We start from the raw sequence: 24,566 nt of genomic DNA on the forward strand, positions 1-24,566 counted from the left end.
AAGGAGACAAAATACCGAGAAAGAGGGCACGCGCTACCACGTGACCGCAGTCGCCCTATCAAAGGCGTGGAGAGGAGGAAGCGGCGTAGATCAAGAGAAAGCTTTACTTTTCCGAAGGTATAGGGACTTTAATATTACCAACAGCAGTGCCCTACTTACCGAGAAATTAAGCTAAATGTATCACATGATGAGCGCCACGAGTGGGACATTTTCGAAATGATCCCGATGACGTATGGAAGTCGGCCTACAATAAATCAATAGTAATCAAACTAGCAGCAGTAAAAAAAGAACATTCCGAGCATCAAAAGACGTAATAAAATGCTGTTTGTTCGTTTCCGCTTGATTCACGGAAAACAAAACCTCTCTGGCGTTGCCATGGGGAACGGCGCGCGTGGTTCAAAGGTTCCGTTTTCGCCGAACTGCGCCTCGCCCGTCTCAGTGGTAGTTTCGGGATCGCGTACTGCCGTGCGTGTTTTGCGCGCTCGTGAAAGTCGCTCTGACAGAAAGTTCGACAAAATGCCGCATGCGTGTGATATTGCCGGATGCCCGAATGGCGCACAACGCCAGTGCTGCAGCAAGGAAACCGGTGTGTCTTTTCACTGGGTGCCGCGGAATGAACCCTTACGCTCGAAGTGGCTTAGAGTCATGCCATTGCGCCAGTTTGCTAAACAGCCAAAACCTCTGCGTGTGTGCTCGCTGCACTTTCGTACTGAGGATTACGAGACCAACCGCAACTTGGTGAAGGCTTTGAATGTGCCCATCCGAGCAAGTCTTTGCCGCAGCGCCGTTGTTGCTACTGTGGGTCCCGCTACTTCCGCTCGGCTGCTACTAGTGTCGGCGGCCGCGCAGTAAAAAAGCGGGCAACGTTGGGCACGGCAGCAGTGACGTATGAAAGTCGTATTTTCAGGCGGAAGATTTGAAGCGCGCTAACGCGATGCGGACCACTAAAAACGTGATTTTATTTCAAAATAAGCACTTCCTTGGCACAAAAGCAGCACTACGAGGTTTCTGGACCGCTATTTCAACAATCAACGTCGACTTAATATTTGCCTTTAGTGTCCCTTTAACAACCAGCACTACCGGTGATGGCCAAGGGCTTTTTGACGGCAGGATGACGTCATAATGGAGAATTTTCTGCACTTGTTCTTGGATTGCTTCGCGCTTTACATGTGCTACTTGGTATGAATTTTGCCGAATTTGTCTTGTTGTCTCTTCTGTTACAATCCGGTGCTTTGTCAGTGGCATTTGATTTACCCTCGAGGTCGATGAGAAACAATCTTCGAACTGGTGCAGAAGATCTACAAGATGCAGCCTGTGCTGGCGATAAATCCGTGCTCGCACCAACAGGTGGTGGTGCTGAAGCGGCTTGTGGTTCTTTCTGTTGCACTGCAAAGCACTCGCAGAACTCTACAATCTCGTCGAGGTAGGCAACTGTGGTGCCCTCTGTAACGTGTCGACGCTCGTCGCTGAAGCTCATCAACGGACCTCTACTTGCCAATACACTATATTGACGAGACTTCTGGCAATGGCAACACCTCGAGAGAGTAAAAGCGTCGATACTTGTTCAGCAACACCTTCTCCAGTATGATGCGTGTTGCATGTGACAGAAACAAGGCGGCACGATAACAGTGGTATGGACATGTCGATGATGCACAGGGGCTTGCGCCGTAGTGCTGCGCTATGATCCGCTGAAAAGATCAGCACATCGTCAGATATATTTATGATGGCACCGTATTCACGCAAGAAATCCATCCCTTGCCTGATTACAACACTCCGAAAGAATAACGAAAGTTGCGACGAATGATGAATCCCCTATCTTGATTCTTGCGGTGCAGTTTCCAGTAGGTGTGAGTAGCTGCCCTCCAGCACCTCTAATCTGAGGTCCCATCGATTCCATTTTCACCTTCCTGAGCTCATCTGCCAGATTCTCACTCATTATGGAAAAGTCCGCACCAGTGTCGACCAGTGCCGTCACGTCGTGACCGTCAATCTTACACTTAAAAAAAGTTAGTAAAAAGGTTGTAACTGCAAGCAAATAGGTAGTAACTGCAGCGGTTACTAACTGTCTTGGACCGTTACTAACCTTTTGCTACCTGTTTACTACCTACGTTAGTAAACAGTTACTACCTGCAACCGTTGCTTTTTCCTACCTGTTTACTAACTACGTTAGTAACTGCTAGCAAATAGGTAGTAACTACAGCCGTTACTAACTTTCATGAACCGTTATTACTACCTTTTCCCTACCTGGCCGTTAACTACTTAATCTAAAATTGTAGCTAATACCTACTGTGTTAATTTATAACTGGAATCGTTTCGACACTTAATTTTAAATCGAGAACTGGTGAAGAAAATGTCCATGGATCAAGAAAAAAATACAAGTTCTCTTTTTAAAATTACGCAACCGCGATTTCTAAGCATCGTTCTGCTATCCTGAAAACGGAGGAGCAAAAGTCAACGAACTGTAAGCAAGTGCTATACGCGTTTAGTACACAATATAAATTCCAACAAACTAGCATGACAGGCGGATGTGAAAGAACCACAGGTGTTCGAAATTAATCGGGAGTCTATACGGCGCGTCTCATAATCATATTGTGGTTTTGGCACGTACAATCCCAGAAATGATAATTATTAGCTTTTTACTGTCTATGTACTAGCACAGGAATTCATTGAAATGCACTGAGGCTATGTTAGTGGACTTAGTACCTTGTCTCGGCCGCTGTACATAATGCTTTTTTGCGGCAGTTTTATAGCAAATAAACAGGACATATTGTTTATTTTAATGCGGTTGATTAAAAGCCTTGTGCTACGTCCCCAAGCACACATAATCCGGTAGTAGGGTATGCTACTTTAGTGTCACATTTTTTGATAATTCATCATGCAACACAGGCGCTCACCGGTACCAGTCGTGAATCTCGAATGTAGGGGATATAAATACCCCGGGAGTCGCTTAGTAAGTACTGTCGCGTAGTGAACTTGTTGCATCTGTGTGCTCTTCTAGTTCATGACACTCCACGGAAGATTACCCGAAGTTGTATCGTAGTGTGACGTTATGAATTTGATCACTGTTAATATTGTGGCAAAATGAACACGTTAGTATCGGTTACTACCTTTTTTTTACAACCTTTATTTTACTACCTATGGTTAGTAACGGCTAGGGTAGTAACAGTTACTAATTGCTGTCAGTAACGGCAAAGGTAGTAACAGTTACCACCCTTGCCGTTACTAACTGCGCTTACTAACAGGGTAGTAACATATGTGACAAGCCGTTACAACCCCAAAGTTAGCAAGTACTACTACCTTTTTTTTAATAGTGTAAGTGTAATGTTGGCGGTAACAATCTCGTCTTTCGTCGAGTCACTGCAAATTTCCGGCTCTTCATTCGGCAGTAATGGGGGATTTTCAGCTCTTTGACGATTCGCAACCTTCCCCCCTGAGGTCGCTTGCTTTTAGTTTCCCCGGAGTGGACTGGGAGATCTCCCTCTCGCCATGTAAGCGGTGCTACGTCTATTAGAGGGGGAATAACGTCCAGGAGATGGCAAGTGCAACCGGAACCCAGTGGAATCGTCCCACGAGGTCGTCATACTAGTATCAACTTTAGGTCTTCCATTGAAATGGCGCCGAGGAGTAGTGGACGGAAAGCCTTGGTCCCCTGCGATGCGATAAGGGCAATACCGAACGATGTGGCCTGCTTCTCCTCAACGAAAGCAAAAGGGCTTGTAGTCAGGGGTACACCAAATGTCGGTTTTGCGAGGTGGTGGTCGCATCGGCGTCGAAGTTCCCCTGTATTACCAAGGCGCTGTCGGCATCTGTTGCTGGTGGTACTGTTGCGGTGTCAGCACGTTAGATGGCTGTCGACGGGCAATCTGCATAGATTGGTTTCAGTGTCGGTGTTCGGCTCGGTAAGTGAAGTGAAAGCACTTTCCTTATCTCCTGGCGCACAACTTCTGTGGCTGACGCAATCACGCAGTCATTCGGCGTGGCGACGAGCTTCTTCAGCTCTTGTACGATTTCTCGTATCAATTGGCGCAAAAAAAAAACCTTGTCAGGTGTTGTCACTGCGGTCACAGCTGTTGCGCTGATTGGTCCACTGTTTAGCGGTCATACTGGCGGTAACGTAGCTGTAGTGCGCGTTCGATGGCTATCATACACCGCCTACAAAAATTTATCGACGCTTGTAGGCGGGTTTCGTACGAGACCAGCAAGGAGCTGCTCCTTAATGCCGCACAAGAGGTGGCTGATCTTTTTGGCTTCAGACATATTGGTATCTGCTCGATGAAATAGCCGCGCCATGTCCTCAACAAACATCGCAACAGATTCATTTGGCTTCTGAATCCGTGATTTGAGGAGTCGCTGTGCATGCTCTCGTCTTTCGGTGCTTGCAAACGTGTCCAGGAACTTCCACCGGAACTCGTCCTAAGATGACCACACGTGATTCGTGAACCATGTTCGGGCTCTGTCTTGAAAAGGTAAGTACACATAGCCTAATTTCTGTCCGGCCTTCCACCCGCTAACGTTGGCTACACGCTCGAAGTCCTCGAGCCAGTTATCTGCGTCCTCATATGTGTTGACGTGGAAGTCCACAGGAATTCGAGGATTCAAAACAGTCACCTGTGTCGTGCTTGGGCTGGTTATATCTGGGACACTGCTTCCGGGCGCGGTCATGCTTTCCGGCAAAGGACCGAACTCTGGGCTCTGGCCTAACAGGCGGCGGCTGGTGCGGTGAATGGGTGTATTGACGCGCGGAAGTCTTTCTGGGCCAGATGCAGGGCTGTTGGCAGGTGTCCCGAACATGTACCCAGCGCCTCCACCAGTGTCACGACGCAGAAACAGCAGAAGTCGAATACAGGAGAGCTCACTTTAATTATGCAAGGCACTGGAAAGAGGATCGGGCGTGAACCTCGTCTTCCTTTCTCGCTGCGCATGCCCTTCATTGTTTTCGTGCTGCAGATTAGACGCGGCAATATTTGCATGTTGTTAACACTGAAGCTATCTAAGGCAGCCGTAATTTGTGCGACATATCCTGTGCAGCCTATAGGTATGTGCCACAGAAATTGGGTAAATCCCACTACTCGCCACTGGTCCACTAAAAAGAAAGAAGGCAACAGTTAGCCCAACACTAGGGAATGGCGGCTGCGAGAAAACCCTGAAGCAATGGAAGGCCTACGCCAACAACTCGTACGTAGATCAATGAGAGGTGCGAACACTTGGTTTCAGCCCGTTTCTGTCTCTGGAGTTTGGACATCCATGTCGTGTCTGTGACTTTCTGTGGTTTAACTAGAACCTCTCTGCACTGAAAATCAATGAAGAAACAACCCTCATCACCTAGCTAAGGCCTAGAAACAACTTAGAAGCAACCAGATTAGTCTTCTGAATTGTCCAGTTTTGTTGTGTCAAGCCTTGCACGGCCTAGTGCAAGCTTCGCCAAATTTTTATATAAAATTCAGTTGGAAGTCTGCACTAGACCTCGTCAATTCTGTGTGTGCTGTGTCTACTTTTTGCGCTGGGCAGTTTAATAATGGAATACCAACTAGCCCAATCCCACACTTCTGTTCATGAGAGCGTTGTCTCAAGTGAAGCATGGCAGAACACGAGCAGAACCACATGAAACTGCCCGTGCTGATAGCTCACTGTGGCTGAAGGGATATGTTTGAGGCCCCTGTACTTCGATTTAGGTGCACATTGAAGAACCCCAGTTGGTCGAAATTTCTAGAGCCCTCCACTACGGCGTCCCTCATTATCGTATCGTGGCTTTGGGACGTTAACCACAGATATTATGTGGCGGAACGAGCGCCATAGCCGACGCAGCGGGTTGAAAGGGAACTACCGCTTTTACAGGTGGAGAGGAGCATTCGACAGGCCGCGCCAAAGGGGGGATATCGAGCGGCCATGGCTCTGCGATGCCCTTACCGTGTGCTAGTGATGAAATCGTAGACAGGCAGCTGCACCACCTTTTCCTGCAAGATGTCGCTCAGCGTTGCTGCCATCAGCTCGTCGTCAAACACATCTGCACATACATATATCATTGCAAAAGGCAATGAGCAAGGCGAAAGGGAGCCAAGAGGCTCAATTTCTGTTCGTCACAGTTATAAAACCAACAGACAATTAGAACTGCGAAAAGCATAGGGGAAATAGCGTTCACATAATCGAAATAAACAAAGGATTAAAGAAAGTGAGTGAGTGAGCGAAGAACCAAGGAGGACCGCTGACAAGTGCAAAGTGACAGATATAGCAGGGTCATTCATGCCAAGTGTCCCAGGCGTGGCGCTCGCACATCGCAGATTTCGCTGATAAAATTTGTGCCTTTTTCCTGTGCCACATGGAGTATTGTGGCAAAACGTTGTTGCTCGAAAAAAATTTTGACGACCATGGCGCCCCCTCGAAGTTCGCTTGTATTTGTTAAACTGTAACTAATAGAAAAATGTGTATAAAATCAATTTTTGTGTGTTGAGCTTTGAAACCGCGCTTGCGCTATCGAAGAGGTTCCGTTTAGTTGTTCTATTTATTAATTCCGATTTCTTTGTGTTTCACTACCAGCTACATATTTTCAAAAACTATAAAAATCTTGAAAGCTCGTGTTTTTTTCTTGAGCTATCTCGAACTCTCCCTAAGCAATCTTAATAATAGTATGACTTCAGGAAAGTGTATTTTAGTACAAAAATGTTTAGGGGTAAAATAGGCTTCAACTCTCCCCGAAAAAAACTGTGAAGTTAGAGCAAATATGCGATTTGTCGCATGTTTGACCGTATTTTTCATACTGATGCGGTACAAATAAAAAAGTCACAGTTTCGCCGCAACGGCGAAGCAATGAATGCGACAGCAATAAATTGTAATGTAACGCGACGAACGGAAAGCAGCTCGAAATTGCCAGCGCAATTTCGAGCCCAAAGGACGCACGAAAAGAACGCACACAGGACGAGCGCGAACTAATGCGTCACAGCTCGACACTTGAAGCGCACTGCTCAAACATAAAGCAGGACGCACGAAACGAACGAACAGGTACACACAAGACGAGCGCGAACTAATTGTCACAGTTGTAACTTATTTCTGTTTGAACAGCGCGCTCCTTTCGCAAACGCGGCCGCTGCAGCGAGCGAAGCGAAGCACCCCACCGGCCGCGTTCTTTCCTCGAGATAAGCGCACGAAAGTGACGACGCCCTGTAGGGCGAAGAGCAGCGGCGTTCGCAGGAGCGGGGCGACGATCTTTAAAGCGCGCCACACGCGCACACATCGCGCCATCTATGTGGCCACTAAGAAAGCATGCTGAAGTACATGGTGTATATAAATAGCTCGGCGTTAGCAGGCTGAAAGACGGTGCTGTCGGGGCCTAACGTCTAACGCGGCGGGCTGCAAAGCGAGAGGTCGCCCGTTCGATTCCGCGCGTCGGAAAGAATTTCTGAATTATTTTTCTTTGTGGTTTTTCTATATATATATACATACTTATACATATACGGCGAATGACGGCGACGGGGACGGACATTTTTCAGCCGAGACTGTCCATATAATTGCTATCTCAATAAAATTCTCGTCATGCGGCGTTTGATAGAAGACTTCATCGTTAAGTAATGAAGAAAGTCTAATCAAATCATTTTTTGTTTTAAGGAAGAAAATAATTTTTGAATTTGGCCCTCCGAACGCGCCCTGCATTTCTTTTTGTTGCCACTTCGCCGCAAGACACGTGGTCGACCTTGCAGCTGACGCTCGTCACATGCGGCGGCAAGATGCGAGATGTATGTCAGTGGCTCGCGAGTGCTCGAAAGTCTTGTCGCGTTGATGTCAGGGCGATGAGTAATGAATTGGCGTTACAATGTGAGCTTGCCTGGCGGGCCCAATGGAAAGGAGAAAGGCTGGTCAATCACGTTTACGGTGAAGAGCAGACGATCGACCTCATTCTGTCATGTTAAAGACGAATAATGGTCCACATGCACTCCGAAATGAAGCCGCACATGTTATCGATGTTCTGCGTTGTGGACTACGAATCATATGATTGCTGTTTTGATATGGCATGCTTACAGTAGCAGCCGTGTACTTTCGTGAACAAACGTTTGCGGCGTGCGAAAAAAAAAAAGAAATTGTACGGCCTTGGCACTGTCTCCTGAGAAGGTTAGAGTCAAGTCCTCCGTGCCGCTGGAGAATCACCCGCCGATTAAGACGCGAGCCAGCTAGCTGAGCTTTAACCACTGTGAAGCAAGATGAACTGCTCTCGTTTTTTGGGCTCTCGCATCATGCTTGCACTCTCTTTTTATGAGGACATCGACTTGACAGGCGTATAAAACCAGCTGCGCGAACGCAGCTGGTTTTATACGTCGGAAGGTGGTTACTTGAAGGTTGCAATTGCAAGGCATGTATTAAGTGCCAGTTATATTTAGCGGCTTATATATATATATATATATATATATATATATATATATATATATATATATATATATATATATATATATTTATTTATTTATTTATTTATTTCTTCAAGTACCCTAAGGGCCCGCTAGGGGCATTACATAGGGGGGGGGACATAAACAGAACACAATTTTTACAGATAATGAATAATTGCAGGTTAATACAATGCTATAGTACAGAAATTCGTAGAACGTGGTAACAAGGTAAGCAGTACAGCAAGAGTAAACATCAGATAAAGCATAATTATTAATGAACGTCACAGGGTTCTAAATAGGTTAGCAATGCTGAATTAAACAAAGAAGGCCCAGCTATTGTAGCAATCCTGGAAGGTAATTCATTCCATTCCTTTATTGATAAAGTTAAAGGCGAATTTTTGCATTTTTCCGTACGGGCGAAGATAGGGTTGACTTTGAAAGCATGATCGGTGCGATTAGAAGTATGAGGTGGCGGTAAAATATGCGTCCGGGCACATGATGTGTTAGGGTGATAAAGGGTATGGAAAAATGATAATCTGGAAAATTGCCTGCGCACAGCAAGCGGCGGCATATTCAACTCTGCTTTCAAAGATGAAACGCTTTGAAATCTTGAGTATGATGACAAGATGAATCGAGCTGCTTTATTCTGGACGGCTTCCAGTAGATTAGTAAGGGTGATCTGGCGGGGATGCCAAATGATTGACGCGTATTCCAGTGAAGGGCGCACAAGGAAATTATATGCTTGAAGCCTGGTGTCCCTGTCGGCTAGATATAAACGTCGCTTCAGAAAGCCAAGTTTCTTCTGCACTTTACAAGTAATGTGTTCTATGTGGTCAGTCCATGTTAGTCTGGAATTGATAAGGACGCCGAGATATTTAACCGTTGTAACTGAGTCTACAATTTTATCGTTTAGTACATAAGTATTACAATGTGACTTCAAGACAGAATTGAACGTCAAGTGTTTAGTCTTTTCTAGATTAATTTGCATCTGTCATATGCTGCACCATTGTGTTAGCTTATGAAGGTCAGATTGTAGAGCTATGACGTCGTTAGGACCAGCTATTTCTCTGTATATAACGCAATCGTCTGCGAAAAGGCGAATTGTTGAATTAATATTTGATGCTATGTCATTAATATATATTAAAAATAAAAGCGGTCCTATTACTGTACCTTGAGGGACACCAGACTTGACAAGTGTTGGTCTGGATATATAATCATTTAGTTTAACCACCTGAGAACGATTCTTTAAAAATTCCTCAAGCCATCGTGTTGTTTCGTAGTCAAGTTCGAGATTACGTCATTTTAGTGTTAGTCGTTTATGAGGTACGCGGTCGAAGGCCTTTGAAAAGTCAATAAAGATTCCGTCAACAAAATGGGACAAGTGCAGCGAGGTGTGAATGTCAGTTACCAACTCATAAAGCTGTGTTTGGCATGAGAGTTTCGGACGGAAACCATGCTGATTGTTTATGAGCAAATTATTTCGATTGAGATGCGCCATTATGTGTGTGTAGATTATGTGTTCTAGCAGTTTGCAACTAATTGAGGTCAGTGATATAGGACGGTAGTTATTGAAGACAGTGTTATCACCACTCTTAGGTATGGGCAGAACATGAGCTATTTTCCAGTCTTCTGGTACGCATCCAGAGTCAAGTGACTGTTGGAATATTAAAGAAAGTACAATTGGTGATATGTGACTGGTTAATTTTAAAAGTTTAGCGCTGATGCCATCCGGGCCTGGGCTGGCCTTGAACGGCAAGCGGTCAATAGCGCATTTTACACCATTAGAGGTTATAATGATTGATGGAAAGCTAAACGGAATGGCTGTTGCGGAAGGATCAAGGAACTATTAATAGGATCTTCATCTGTGTAGACTCCGGCAAAGTGCATATTAAATTGCTCGGCACACTCATCTAGTGTTAGCACGTTGCCGTCGGCACCTAACACAGACGGCACCAACCGATCTTGTTTGGGATTAACTACATTCCAAAACCTTTTTGGATCTGTTTTTAACAGATTTGGTAGCGTACAGTTGAAATATTTATTTTTTGCTTCAATAATTGTTTTCTCTGTTTGTTTCGAGATTTCTTTATATTTTTGCCAGTCATCTGGCTTATCTGACTGACTTGCTTTTCGATATGCCCTTTTCTTCCTGTTAATGCATGTCTTTACATCGCGAGTGAACCACGGATCACTTACGCGTGAGCTTATCGCGAGTCTGGGTACACATGAATCTTTTATTTGTTTAAGGTGATCGCGAAATATGCACCAGTTCTCATTGGTAGTACGGTTTGCGAAGCTTAGCTGAAATTCAACTAAAAATTGTTGTAACATGCGATTCATTTTTTCTGCGTCTGCCTGCGGATAGTTAAGTATTTCTTTTGTTATTTTTCCTTTGTCAAAGCTTGGTGCAGTGATCGAACAATGTATGGCTCTGTGATCACTTATCTCTTCCAAGATATGAGCACGTGCCAAGTCCGGATTGTTAGTCAAGATGAGGTCTAATGTATGATTACCGCGAGTGGGTTCATGCACTACTTGGGTGAGGTGATGATAGTGAAGGCACGGAAGGAAACCTAGGTGCTCCGCGCGATTATTCTGAGCAGTAATTGATAACGTCTTCCAGTCTATGCCTGGGTAGTTAAAGTCACCGGCTATGATTAAAAAACATCGAGGATACTTCTTCATGACCTGTTCAGTAGCATCACTGAAAACATCAATGAAGTCAGATCGACTATCTGGCGGCCGGTAACAGACACCAATGATGCAATGAACATGGCAAAAACGAACAGATATCCAGATTAATTCCAGGAGTAATTCAATTTCTACGATTGACGGTAGAAATTGCTGTTTTACTGCTATGAGAACTCCACCTCCTCTAGATCCGACCCTGTCTCGCCGAAAAAGCACGAAATTTGGAGGGAACATCAACTCGCTGTCGCCCTAATATCACTAATATATCACCCTAATAAAGTGAAAAAAAAAACAAATCAAGCCTGCAGAACGATGTCAAAGCTTGCTGAAAATGCACAGACATCCGTTCCGGCGTGACAAAGCAGCCTTCCCGACGCGTGAATTGCAGGCGCCGAACTTCTGACAATGTGCCGAGTTCAGTTAAATTCAACCAACCGCGCAACGCTAACGGTATAACGCGAGTGTGAACGTTCAACAACGATGAGTAGGTCTCACGAACACGGGAAATCAAAACACAAAGTTGTTTCACCTACAACCGTAACTGGACTTTCACAATGCGAGAAGACAGCGAGTAATCATTACTGTATTCGCTGCGTGCATGCGCCTCGCTACGTACTGATACAGGTAGTCGAAACGAACGAAAGCGATGAACTCAGACAGCCAAAATAGAAGGCGAGACAGCGCTGTCAGCTATCCACGCTTGCCGCCTTCATTTCTCGTGCGACATGCCCGGGAACCGAAACAGTTTCACACGTGAATCGCGTGCCTTGGTGTTGTCTGCACTGTTGTGGCAGGCGACGACACCGCAATACTTCGGACCTCGCTGGCGCTTCCGCGGGGTCGCTTCTGCCAACGTGGAAATGCAGCTTCGCACAGCAAGCCTCTCGGTTCAGCGTGCCAAGCTGTCGGCACGGCGCCCCAGTTTCCCGCACCGACTGAGCAGCGCGCGCGCGCGTGTTCCCGCTGCCGACAAACAGGTTGAGTCGGCTGCACTTGCCCCCAGTTGCGCCAGAGCTTCTCTCCACAGCCGCAGCGCGGCGCTGTTGTCGCGTCGCAAACTTGAGCTTGGGTTCCCTTATAAAAGTGTATACAATGTGCGTTATTTCTTTCAGCATGTGTATGCTAGATGTGCAGACGGTCCTGCAGCACAATGTGCCAACGATACCATAAGCTGTTCTCGGGCGCCCATACTTCCCACTGGGCCCGCCAAGCAAGCCCACATTCCACAGTCCACATTCCACAGTCCTGACATCAGCGCGACAAGACTTTCGAGCACTCGCGAGCCACTGACATACATCTCGCATCTTGCCACCGCCTGTGACGAGCGTCAGCTGCAAGGGCGACCACGTGTCTTGCGGCGAAGTGGCAACAAAAAGAAATGCAGGGCGCGTTCGGTGGGTCAAATTCAAAAATTATTTTCTTCCTTAAAGCAAAAAATGATTTGATTAGACTTTCTTCATTATTTAACGATGAAGTCTTCTATCAAACGCCGCATGACGAGGATTTTTACTTGTACCGCATCAGTATGAAAAATACGGTCAAAATATGCGAAATCGCATATTTGCTCTAATTTCACAGTTTTTTTCGGGGAGAGTTGAAGCCTATTTTACCCCTAAACATTTTTGTACTAAAATACACTTTCCTGAAATCATACTATTATTAAGATTGCTTAGGGAGAGTTCGAGACAGCTCAAGAAAAAATCACGAGCTTTGAAGATTTTTATAGTTTTTGAAAATACGTAGCTGGTAGTGAAACACAAGAATTTCGGAATTAATAAAAAGAACAACTAAACGGAACCTCTGCAATAGCGAAAGCGCGGTTTCAAAGCTCAACACACAAAAATTGATTTTATACACATATTTCTATTAGGCACCGTTTAACAAATAAAAGCGAACTTCGAGGGGACGCCATGATCGTCACTCTTTTTCGAGCAAAAATGTTGTACCACAATACTCCATGTGGCACAGGAAAAAGGCACCAATTTTATCAGCGAAATCTGCGATGTGCGAGCGCCACGCCTGGGACACTTGGCATGAATGACCCAGCAGCATTATTTTTAGTGCTTACCTCCATTCGCACTAAAGCTCAGACACTCTGATACACATGGAGTTCCCTTACAATACTTGCAGCACCTCTAACGATGGTTGACAGTGAAAAAAAAAATTTTTTTTTGATAGTTACGCCAGCCCGCCAAACCAGGTTTTAAACTAAGAGGTCAGACACTGGTCAGGCGCCTTCATGAGATGTATAGGGAAAAAGCTACAGCAATGAAAAACTAAACTTAGACTTTGGTAATGCTTTTTACCGATATTCTGTCCCCACTGGAAAGCATGCAGAGCTACCTACAAGTGTGCAAGCTCCAATGTGCACCTTTGATGACTCAATATTAGCAACGATCAATGAACCGCTGAAAGGTTTACACAGAAGTAGGACCTTCTAAATGGTCAGCAGTGGGGGCATTTCCAAGAGGTCACCAAGCCACTATTATTACCTCAGGTGTTTAGTCAACTTCTTGCGATAATTCCATTCTTTGAACCATCTGGGAGTCAACGACGTAAATACATGACACCGTGAACAAGTTTCAAATGGTCAATATTGTACATTTACATAGCTATCCAAACGTTACAAAAATGCACCAATTTTTCAACTTTTTTTCCCCCAGCAACTGCTGTCACCCTGCGAGGGATGCAAGAAACTTGTTTCTGGCATCGTTGACCTTTGGCTTTCTTTCCAAGGTTCGTTTAGGCTAGCACATCAGCTATTGCTCACACATCTCAACGTGCACAGTGAGTTTCCGTCATGTCGCATAGACGGTTTGATATTGTTTTACTCACAAAAACTGATGTCTATCTGGTTTCAAACTTCTCACAGGGTGACCTCCTGCTACTTACTCGTTAATTAACCAAAGGGGTGGCATCACAGCTGTTCACGGGTGGGAGCGGGTGTGTACTAACAATGCCACCATATACGAATGATGTTGCCTTGCCTGCACATTTTTTTTCTTAAGAATCGCAAAAATTGACTGCCTCTCAGTGGCGATAAGATGAAGACTTACTGGAGGTTTCTCACTTGCTTGGTTTTTCAGACAGCCACAAAGCCATGCAGTTTTCTTGCATGCGCTCACATACACAGTGACTAGATTATGCTATGCGTGCCGGCTTTTGCTGGCCCATTTCCTCGATCAAATTGCAGTATTCCCGAGACTCACGCGCATGCGAGTGCCCGAGGATTTACGGTCGGGGTGCAAGCATCAGATGTGTCGGAACTCGCTACGAAGGAGACACTGTTTAAGGTGCGGGGATCGGCTTATTACATTCCACAACATTTGCACACAGTACCGATTAGAACGTTAACCCTTTCCGCCACTCATGTGCAGGGGCAGCGCTGGCGGGGGGGCACGGGGGGCTGCACCCCCCCCCCCCCCGCCCAAATTTTTACTTGCTCGCCTTTGCCCTCGCCCCCCCCCCCCCCCCCCAGGAGCACACATACTCAAAACACAACGCATAAGTTCCCCGCCTCCCTGCTCCCCTGAAGGAACTTGCTTGTCGTGGGTGCCCCCGCACCAAAAAAATCCTGGCGCCGCCACTGCTCATGCGCAAATCCCCACGAGGGTGTGAAATCTTGTGGCGAAAGCTGCAGACTCGCACCTTTCCTGCCCCTTAGCTCCTCCACTGCATTCATCGCTCCATTCCATTTACCCTTCTCCCTCTTGTAAATTCTGCGCCTCTTAAACCACATCATGTGGGGGTGCCCTAAGTACCCTCTGCCCCCTTTCCTTTCCTGAAACACTTATTTTCTAGCGGGGAACAGTGGGAGGCTGCCTTGCGCAGCTCGAGGCCCAACATTTAGGAGGCCATTCAGGAGTGGGGGCAGAGGAGGCCTACGTCAAGTAGTTCCTCCCTCCCCCCCCCCCTCTCCCAACCTCAATCTCACTGCCCCCTTTCCCTTTAAACGAGAATAAATAAAGTTGTTCATTCATTCATTCCGCTGCAAGTGAGTCGAGCGGCAGTTCCTTCTACTGGGACTACTGCCTCAATTCCTGATCGATACTAAATTCACTGGACACAAGCCACTGGGGCGACGAATCACTAACTAGTTCAAACTGGGAATTCAACCGAGGAGCAACTTACCAGCTGTGTGCACAGCACGATTCTGACTGACAAAGTTGGCAGTAGCCTGGTGTGCGCATTTTCCTAGGATCATGAAACATTTATTCCAAGTGCACATACATTTTAATTCTTAATATATGCATTTTTACAATATTTATTTTTACTATTCATTAATAAGCAATGCATCTATATCTGTCAGAAATACTGTTTTGTCACTTTATTGTTACTCTGAAAAGGTTAGGGTAAGTTTTTTTCCAGAGGTCGCTCTGAAGATTTCCTATCAGCAGTGCAAAAAATCAACCCAGGGGGGATCACATTTGGTGACCCTCAAAGGGTTAAAGCAAATCGTAAAAAGTGTGCTGACCAATTTAGCAATAGCCACTTAAGTTGTACCTTGCGGTTGCGTTATTGGGTAAGTTGGTATACTTCACAGATACAGAAAACGAGCCAAATTCAGACAGGGGTGAGGACGGAAAAAGGACAAGCGAAGCGCTACCTCACAACTGGTCATGACTGAGAGCTTGCAAGAGCGACAGGCTGTTAAAATGACAACGTTTAACAGGGTTCCGAAAATCTGTCAAGTGAACTGATCCAATTTTCTCAAACATGACAAAAATATGATCGTCCCTGACCGGAATAAATTTTGTCAGACTTTCAACTTGATTTCCTCTTTTACTCTAACAACGATGTGACCACTTTCTGATTGCAATTTGTAGCTGGTCCTGTGGAAAGTTTGGCGCCAAAACCAACTGACGGTGGTACAAGATGCTGCCAGGAGCACTCAGTGTGCGTGGCTGTGGTCACCAGATGAACAAATATATCTACTGGTCAGCCCAAGCAAAAACAATTCTTCAAAAACAAGATTATGCTTGCCGTTTGTGAGGCAGTGCCACCCGTAGCCGAACAGTACCCCACGCGTGACACCTTTACAATGAGGGTCTTCGAGGTCTTGTATATAAAGACAAATGAGAACTGCAAGTTGTGACCAGAAGGAGACAATGAAACGGAAAATCGACAACCACCTGTAGCACAAACCCACAAGAAGGTCGATACGAATTTGTCATAAACAAACCTTCTTAGCTGAAAAAAAAAAATTTATCCTGGTCTGGGGATTGTACAGTCAAACCCAGCTATATCGAACATGGCTAAATCAAATTATCCTTTATATCGAACTAATTTTGAACGACAATGTTTTAACGTCAATGCATCGAAAAATTTACGGCTACATTGGACAAAAATATCTGGGACACTTGATATATCGAACATTGGGCAGTATGATACGCCCCAAAAAGTTGGCTTTCCCTCACAAGAAGTTGGCTATTTCTCACGAAAGGAGACTTTCCTACATGCATTTGCGAGAGTGAGCGATGTGCTTAGGCGTATCAATACAGCCTTTTCTCGCCTACAACCCGCTCCTGCATATAGCCCCACCACCAAACTACGCTCCTGCATATAAACCCCCTACCAAACTACAAACCGTGAAAAAATAAGAACTAAAAAAATCCCCGTGTGTTGCTCTAAGCCGCCTTCCTTGCGTTATCGCGAAGCAGTCCCATGACACCAACTTGCACACCGAAATTCACATAGAAAATATAGAAAATAATTTAAAAGTTTTATATCGAATTATACTACGTATCGAACTGATCCCCGTTTTTTAGTGAGTTCAATATATGCTGGTTTGAGCGTACTATCGGCTTCAAATGAAGCCCGAACAGCAGCAAGCCTTCGCAATGGCATAGTGCGCGCCGTCCAGTTATCACTATGGACAGGCGCGCATATGCGCAGTGCTGCCAAACCGGATGCGCGCGCCTGTCAACGGTGATAACTGGACGGCACGCACTATACCACTGCGAAGGCTTGCCGCTGTTCGGGCTTCATTTGACGCCAATAGTACCTAGACCAACACCTTTCCGGGGCGGCCGTTCTACTAAATGAGTTAATCAGGATGCTAGCAATTGGCAGCATGCGGGCAAACTAATTGAATACTCAAAGCGCATGGACAGTGAATATTGCAGGAATGATTTGCAGAAACAGACCCTGTGGTGCAATCCCCATCATGTGACATTTAGCAATACATATCCTGCCGTGTGCATTTTTTTCTACCTTTCCGCATCCTGCTGTATCTACTATTATTCATAGCTTTGACATTGTGTGTTTTTGCACCGCAAGAATATGCCATTGCTGCGCCCTTTTCTTGCTTTTTAAAGAACTCTTGTTTACGATTACAGTAGAGTCTCGACGATACGAACCCGGCTGATGCGAATTCGTAAAATTCCCCAGCCGTATTTCATGGTGTCTAATGGGCCAAAATTCGGATGTTCCTAACACTTTTCCACGTCGCAACGGGTGATACGAACTTCGGTACCGAAACTGTTGAGCGACGCCTGAGAGCAGCGTGCTATGGAAGCTTCGGAAGTACGCACGCAGCCAGCACACATGCAATCAGAACTGTAGTTGTGTTTGCCACAACCGCTGTGGACGAAACCGCGGTCACTATCGACATGATCGTGTATGGTGACGACGAAACTCCGAAAATACATGCGCATCCAACACTCACCGAGTCAAAGCGATGCTGCTTGCCGCAGCCGTGGTGGACAAAACGGGTTCTGGAAAAAACGTCCCCGGAATAAATGTCCCCGGAAGATACGTCCCCTGAATAAACGTCCCCGGAAAAAAAAAATGTCCCAGGAAAAAATGTCCCCATTTGCGTTGTCGGAAAAAACGTCCCCAGACCTCAAACGTTACACCTACAAGTGGCCAATTCTTTATTTCTCATTGCAAAAAAAAAAAAAAAAAGGATCCGCACGAAGATTGCAGTTTACTGAAATTTAATGTGCAAGAAACGTATATCTGTATTATTTCCATGGCGCAAAAGCCGGGAATAATGACGGGGCGCAATAAGGACAGACCAACTCGCCCAACTTTCGGTGTTACCGAGGCTAAAACGACATAAAGGGGGTGGCAGTTCAGAGCTCTCAAGGTAAGTGTACGGATTGGATAGCTAATTCGATACTTGTCCTGGTGTTGACTTAAACGACACGGTACGTACTTGCAGAATGGAGACAATGAAATCAAACAAAGGAGGCACGAAGCTGTGCCTTGGCAGTTATATGTACACAAGACAAAAAGATACTGCCTCAGGCACTCGCCCGCGTTGTGCTAAACGTAATGGATGCAAAAGTGCTTTAATTATAGACAAATCCTGAAGAGACTACCACCTAAGCGTTTACAACAACCACCCTGTAGATAATGCTGCGATTAATGTCGCAATAGCAAAGCAGAAAATGAAAGAGACTGCACTTTTGTCACAAGAGAAAAACTCGCCACCATTGTCGCAGGTGCCGTCAGAAGCCTTATAGTGACAAAGAAAAATGCTGCATAAGCAGCGAGCAGAGCAAAATGTACCCACTGAATCCTGTCAGCCTACGTGAGGACTATACTGCCAAGACAACGAAAACTTAAGATTTCCTGAGGGCTACTGGACATATGATTCGGTTTTAACTTCATTCTTTTTGGAACACAATGTGACCGAAAATTTGCGAAGTGTCGAATAAAGAATGCAGTGTTTTGTCAAGTGAGTTCGCACAGGATTCTATTTTTGATTAATTTTTCACTTGGAAACTTTTTTTCCTAGAGAGCAATGCCAGAGGGGACGTTTCCTCAGGGGACGTTTATTCAGGGTACGTATCTTCTGGGGACGTACATTCCAGGGACGTTTTTTCCTACACCCGGACAAAACCTCGGAAGACGTGATCATAGATAGTAACAACGTAGTTCTGAAGGCACATGCGCGGCCCGCGCACACGGATTAAAAACTAACTACCATTTGCCACAACCGCAGCACATGAAACCGCGGTCTCTGTCGACACGATCATGTACAGCGACGACGAAACTGGCGGAACTCCCAAAGTGTACGCGTGTCCATCGCTCACCGAGTCAAAGCGACGCTGCTTTCCGCAAACGCTGCAGAGAAAACCACCGACTTAGTTTTTGGAGCACGTGCGTGGCTAGCACACACTGGTTGAAAACGGAACTATAGATCTTATGCAAAATCTGCTGCCACCTAGCTGCCACTGCGTGCATTTGCGCCATGTTGAAGCCTAAGCGCGCTCCACATGTACACACACGGAGCGTACGTACCAACATGTGGCTGCTGATAGGAACGGCAATGCCGTCATATTTTCGTGCGCCGTGTTGCTCGGATTGAGGAAATTGGGATGCCGAAAAAGGTTTACAGGAAACTAACTTCCATGTTACTAGATTTCCTCGCGGCCGACGAGAAGCAGCAGATCATTCCGTTGCTCCGGCTACTGCTTACAACTAACACCGTGTTTACGCTCGCCGTCCTTAACAGATGCGATATGTGACAGCATCTGCACTCATCAGAGAACACACTTTCGTGTCATGCCGGAACGAGACAGTTTTCGCGCCGTGTGCTGGCAGGCACAGACAAACCGGCTTCGTGTATGAGCTTCAAAGCTGCACCGTGGCTACTCGCGCATGCCTGCGCTGCTGTTCGCAACACTACTTTGTTTATTACATTGCCATAACAAACACATGTTAGACAGGTAACTCGTGCACGTCATCGATTCTCAACAAACAGACCGATTGAGCTGGAGCGTCTTGTTTCTAGTTTTCTTTCGATTGGGGGTGCCGTTAACAAGGTAGTGTTTGGTGGGATACTTTGACACGCGTACTGCTTCACTCTACGTATTTTTCAAGCATTTTTCAAGCATTTGATGTGGTATATCACTGCCAATTTCAGAGGGGCAACCCGGATGTCCTGACCCCCCCCCCCCCCTATACTTTTTTTTTAAATTTATACCCTAAGAGCGCATATGAGGTTCTCCCAAAAGCTGATTCCCCTTCGGAAAAATCCTGTATCCACCCCTGTGTGCTATGAAAGGTTACCAGACGCTTCAAGTGTGTGGCACTTTTCGTATGAAACTGAAAAAAAATGCTGTTGCGGGAAATGTGTCATATTCGACTGTGGGTGCGCTATCGTTGGTTACACGCTGACATGTTTCATAAGCGTTCAGTCGGTGACGCAAAACTGTCTTGCTGCAATGGCTTGAAATTGTAAGGCGCCAGTAGGCACCGAAAGCGACGATGTGAACGCGAATATTCTTGGCGTATTATTTTGGAGCACCTTTTGGAGCAACTAACACTTTTCATGTTCACTTTTCACGTGCGTGAGATGGGGAATTTTTTTACTTTTTAATCGTGCAGTGATTCTATACATAACGTATACGTCAATGACTACAGCCGCGAAATATTTGTTTCAAAAATAAAAAAAGAGGACAACGTTAAATTTAAAATTATAAGCACAATACATCAGGTCGACGTAGGCTGTCCCTTATGAAATACGCTTTGAAATTGGTCAGCAGCACTTTCTTACCGTCATCGCTGTGCCTAGCCGTGTCGCGCGCTAAAGCTTCCTACCAACCATCTTACACTACACGCATGATATTCAGATAGCTAACAGCGCTTTATTCGCCACAATAAAAACAGACAGACAAAATTTATAACCTAGCGCAAAGCTTCATTCTCAACGACGGCAGGCCTACGAGTGACTCGGTGACAAACTTGTACCTTCTTGTTGTGAGGGAGTTCTTTACACGTAATAACTGTCAACGTAATAATTAGGAAATGCCGGTAACGTTTACGGGCCCTTACACACTTTTCTGACATCCCCCCCCCCCCCCCGATTGCTTACTTTCAAAGCATATACAAGCAAGCAAAAACCGCAAAAGAACTTCTTTTGCGGTTTTCGTTTGTTCAAATGAGGTCACATGGCTGTGAGGGGTGTGTAGTTTTTCTCTTCATTTTCTTCTTTCATGTGTTTTTAATAAACATTCAGTTGCGAGTCAGCGCTGTGGTTTGTGGTTCTTTCCTCTTCGTCCTCGTCATCGTTGCGCTGTTTCAGGAATGTTCAAAGGCAGCATGTCACATGCTTCTCGCAACGTTAGCACGTCATGATTTACCCATTCTTTCTGTAAAAGAAAAAAATGATAAAGGATGGTCTGACGGAATTCGCAATGTATGTGAACCTCCGAGTGGCGGTTGCTCCGGCAATTTGTGCACTTAGACTGCTGGCTGGAGTTGCTGCCTGCAGCGCCTACTTCGAAAACTCAGTTCGAAAACTTCAATGACAATGTTTCCCAGCCAAAACATATCGCAAATTCTGTCACACTGGCCTCTTTCTGATAAAATAAATTCTTTATTCTACTAGAAACAATGGGGGAATGGTCGCATCATGACGCGCTGACGCTGCGAGGAGCAGGTGACATGCTGCCCGCTTGTCACCACTGTTTTGCAGTGAAGCACTTCTTTTCTGCAGGCACGCAGTACAGCGGACCACGAACCCCCCCCCCCCCCCCCTTTTTTTTTTTTCTTCGCGGGCAGCAGTGAGGCCCGCCGTTTCCCTAGATTTGTGGTGAAATTAGGACCGGGTATTGCTGGATCACATAACCCTTGGAGCCGCAAAGCAGCAGGCACAGCAAACGACCATCTCTGATTACTTTCAGTAATTCGAAGTTCCTTGCATCCCGCTTTTTGTCTTTCGTTAATTCAAAAAGCCGCTTAATTACATTTTTCACAGCCCCAATGACTTTGAATGAATGAGGTTTTACTGTAGTAGTTATTTATTTCAGAAGAATGCCCCACAATTTAACAAATCCCAGTGGATCAATTGTAACAAATATTTTATTGAAGTTGATGATGTAATGCACAAGGGATATATATATATATCAGTGGCGCGATTTTGTACGCGTTCCTAAAACGGACGGAGGCGGTCCATCCGTTTGAGTCGCACGCGATTGGTCAATGTGAGCCGTGACAAGCACCACGCCGTTAATTGTCACGTGAGCTGTGGTGTCACGTGTCTGCTTTCGGACAGAGGCGAAAGAACGGTTCGAGAGACCGTCCGAAACGAAACGGATGGACTAAAATGGATGGACTAAAGGATGGACTAAACGGATGGACTAAAGGATGGCTGCCAGACGGCTTAGATTGGATTGAAACGTAGGCACTCGAGACGGTTTCTTGCGTATCCGTCCATCCATTTAGTTTCGGACGGTCTCTCCTACTGTTCGTTCGCCGCCGTCCGAAAGCAGACACGTGACGCTACTGCTCACGTAACAATTAACGTCGCGGCGCTCGCCACGGCTCACATTGACCAATCGCGAACGACTCAAACGGATGGACCGCCTCCGTCCGTTTTAGAAACACGTACAATTAGATCGTGCCACAGTAATCCATCAATTTCTACAATTATAAAAGCCTGCCGGACATGGCTTAAAATAATGATGCCATGCACTCAGAACATTTTCTGCAACGTTTTAGATGTATAAATTTCCAGTACAATACATAAAGTCGGATGACTCAACCAGATTTTGCAGTTGAAGAGGACATTGTTAAACAATCATAAGGGGCAATAGCTAACACAATAATTCATGGTACATACAACATGCATGCACAGAGGAACATACTTATCGCGTATCATGGCGATGTATCACATACTACATAGCATCCTGCAAAGCTAAAACTGTTTAACCATGCCAATAATTTAACCATTGATGTTTGGAACTATGTGCCACTGACTATGGATATTGTTAGCATACATCTCATACCTTCAGTAGTGCACCAAGTTACTTGCGAGATAGATTACAGAAGCTAAATGGATGCACACCCAATTGAACATTGATAAGCAAGAGCAACAAAAATTCAAAACAGAAGAATGCACGGAACCCAGGATTTTATGGTGCCAGACATTCGACCCACACTCGTGTAGCGTAGAATCCACAGAAAGGATGTTCAGATTGTGGTACATTGGCTTGAAAAAGAAGACAACTTCAAAAGCATAAAGATAACAGGATCTGAGAGCTGGAGCTGCGTTCAGAACTGAAAAGCTTTGGCTGTTTTGGCAAGAAAGACTGGATACTCTCTGTCGACTAAAGAGATGTACAGGATGACCACTGAACTTCTGACGCTGCATCCTTCATCTTAGTTCACTCAAGCCAACTCCTTTTTTTCAAGTGACCTACACCAGCATGGTGAGAAGACTTGCAAGACCGTAAACAAACAGTACAACTGCACTGTCTGAACAGGCCACACTATGGCTGCTAACTACACAACGTTCCCGTTTTCAAATGATGTTAGCAGTATCAATGACTTCGACCACGAGAAATGGGAAAGTATGATAGAAGAAATGAATGAGGAGCCAAGGACAGCAGTGACCGCAGTTTGAGAAGAAACGGAGATCCAGAGGGGCGCAGACAGAATGCAAGGCTGCCATGCTGTGCAGAAGATCCCTCAAGTTGAGCCCACGCGTACCTGGGAATGGGAAACCTTCGGATGACACGGTACTGGCGCATAAAGGTCGAGATGAGTTGAGGTTTGCTTTCATGGTCCCGTGCCTGGTGTTCAAAACTGCAAGGCAATAGCACATGATTATGTTTGTGTACGAGCGAAAAGCTCGACAGCAAAATGCCAGTGGCCGCCGCGGACAGTGTAGTCCAGAGGGTTAGAAACCTGGAAGCCAGAGGATGTGATGCCACGTTTGACAAAAAGTCGAAGAGGTGAAAAGACTAAAAGAGACAAAGAAGGAGGAGCTAGTGCCATTCAAAGGAGTCGCCTATTGTTCACTATGCAACACGCACACAAAACCTTGACGCAAGTAATGCAATTTTCAGGGTTTCGAAACTGTTAGGTGAGATACCGTAAAATATGCAACTCCTCTATTGGAATAACTTACTTGTCAACAATGTTTATTTTTTTATATATTTTACTGATAGTATCACCACAGTCATCTTCCACAAGTGAAGCAAGTGCACACAACAACCTTGGTAAGTGAATTTTACCTGCTGGCTAGCATGAGCACTGTCCCAAACAAGCTTGCTCACAATCGCAACGTTACAAGAAATAACATTCTGATGTGGGGAAATTAAAGGCACTGTTTCCAACAACACACAGTAAGAGTAACATAAACAAGCACATGGGTATTCCACACACTGTGCCACAAGAAAGTGTACAAGTGCAGGTTTTTTAGAGCGGGGCTTTTTGCAGCGCCGGGTAGTGCGAACAGGAATTATCATCATGAACTGGCACGTGCTCGCTTCGTTCTCTTCAACTTCTGCTTTGCTCACAAAAATATGCGCCGATTTGTCCATCGTGGAATGAAATAGCTATCATGTGCGAGTCTGTTACATGACTAAAAATCACATAACATCACGTTACGACTAGTCACGGGACTAAAATCCCGTAACATCACGCAACATTAGTCCCGTGACTGAAATCACGTAACATGTAGTCACGTGATGAAAATTCACGTAACATCGAGCAGCAACTAGTCACGCGTCCAAAAATCAATGTAACATTACATAACCACTAGTCACG

General features: G+C 45.5%; 1 protein-coding gene across 2 annotated transcripts in view; it reads right to left on the reverse strand.

Moving 5' to 3' along the window:
- Positions 1–24,566, reverse strand: part of LOC119390287 (uridine-cytidine kinase 2-B) — a 197,569-nt gene that overhangs the window by 109,269 nt on the left and 63,734 nt on the right. Inside the window, exons 3-4 of one of the 2 annotated variants that reach the window (XM_037657867.2) lie at positions 23,505–23,600; positions 5,908–6,004 (exon numbers count right to left, since the gene is read on the reverse strand). In XM_037657867.2, the coding sequence (XP_037513795.1) occupies positions 5,908–6,004; positions 23,505–23,600 (193 nt within the window). The remainder of the gene's footprint in view (positions 1–5,907; positions 6,005–23,504; positions 23,601–24,566) is intronic. The other variant, XM_037657878.2, reaches the window with a different exon arrangement.

Source organism: Rhipicephalus sanguineus, chromosome 1 (assembly GCF_013339695.2).
Source record: "Rhipicephalus sanguineus isolate Rsan-2018 chromosome 1, BIME_Rsan_1.4, whole genome shotgun sequence".
In the NCBI taxonomy this organism is placed as follows: Eukaryota; Metazoa; Arthropoda; class Arachnida; order Ixodida; family Ixodidae; genus Rhipicephalus; species Rhipicephalus sanguineus.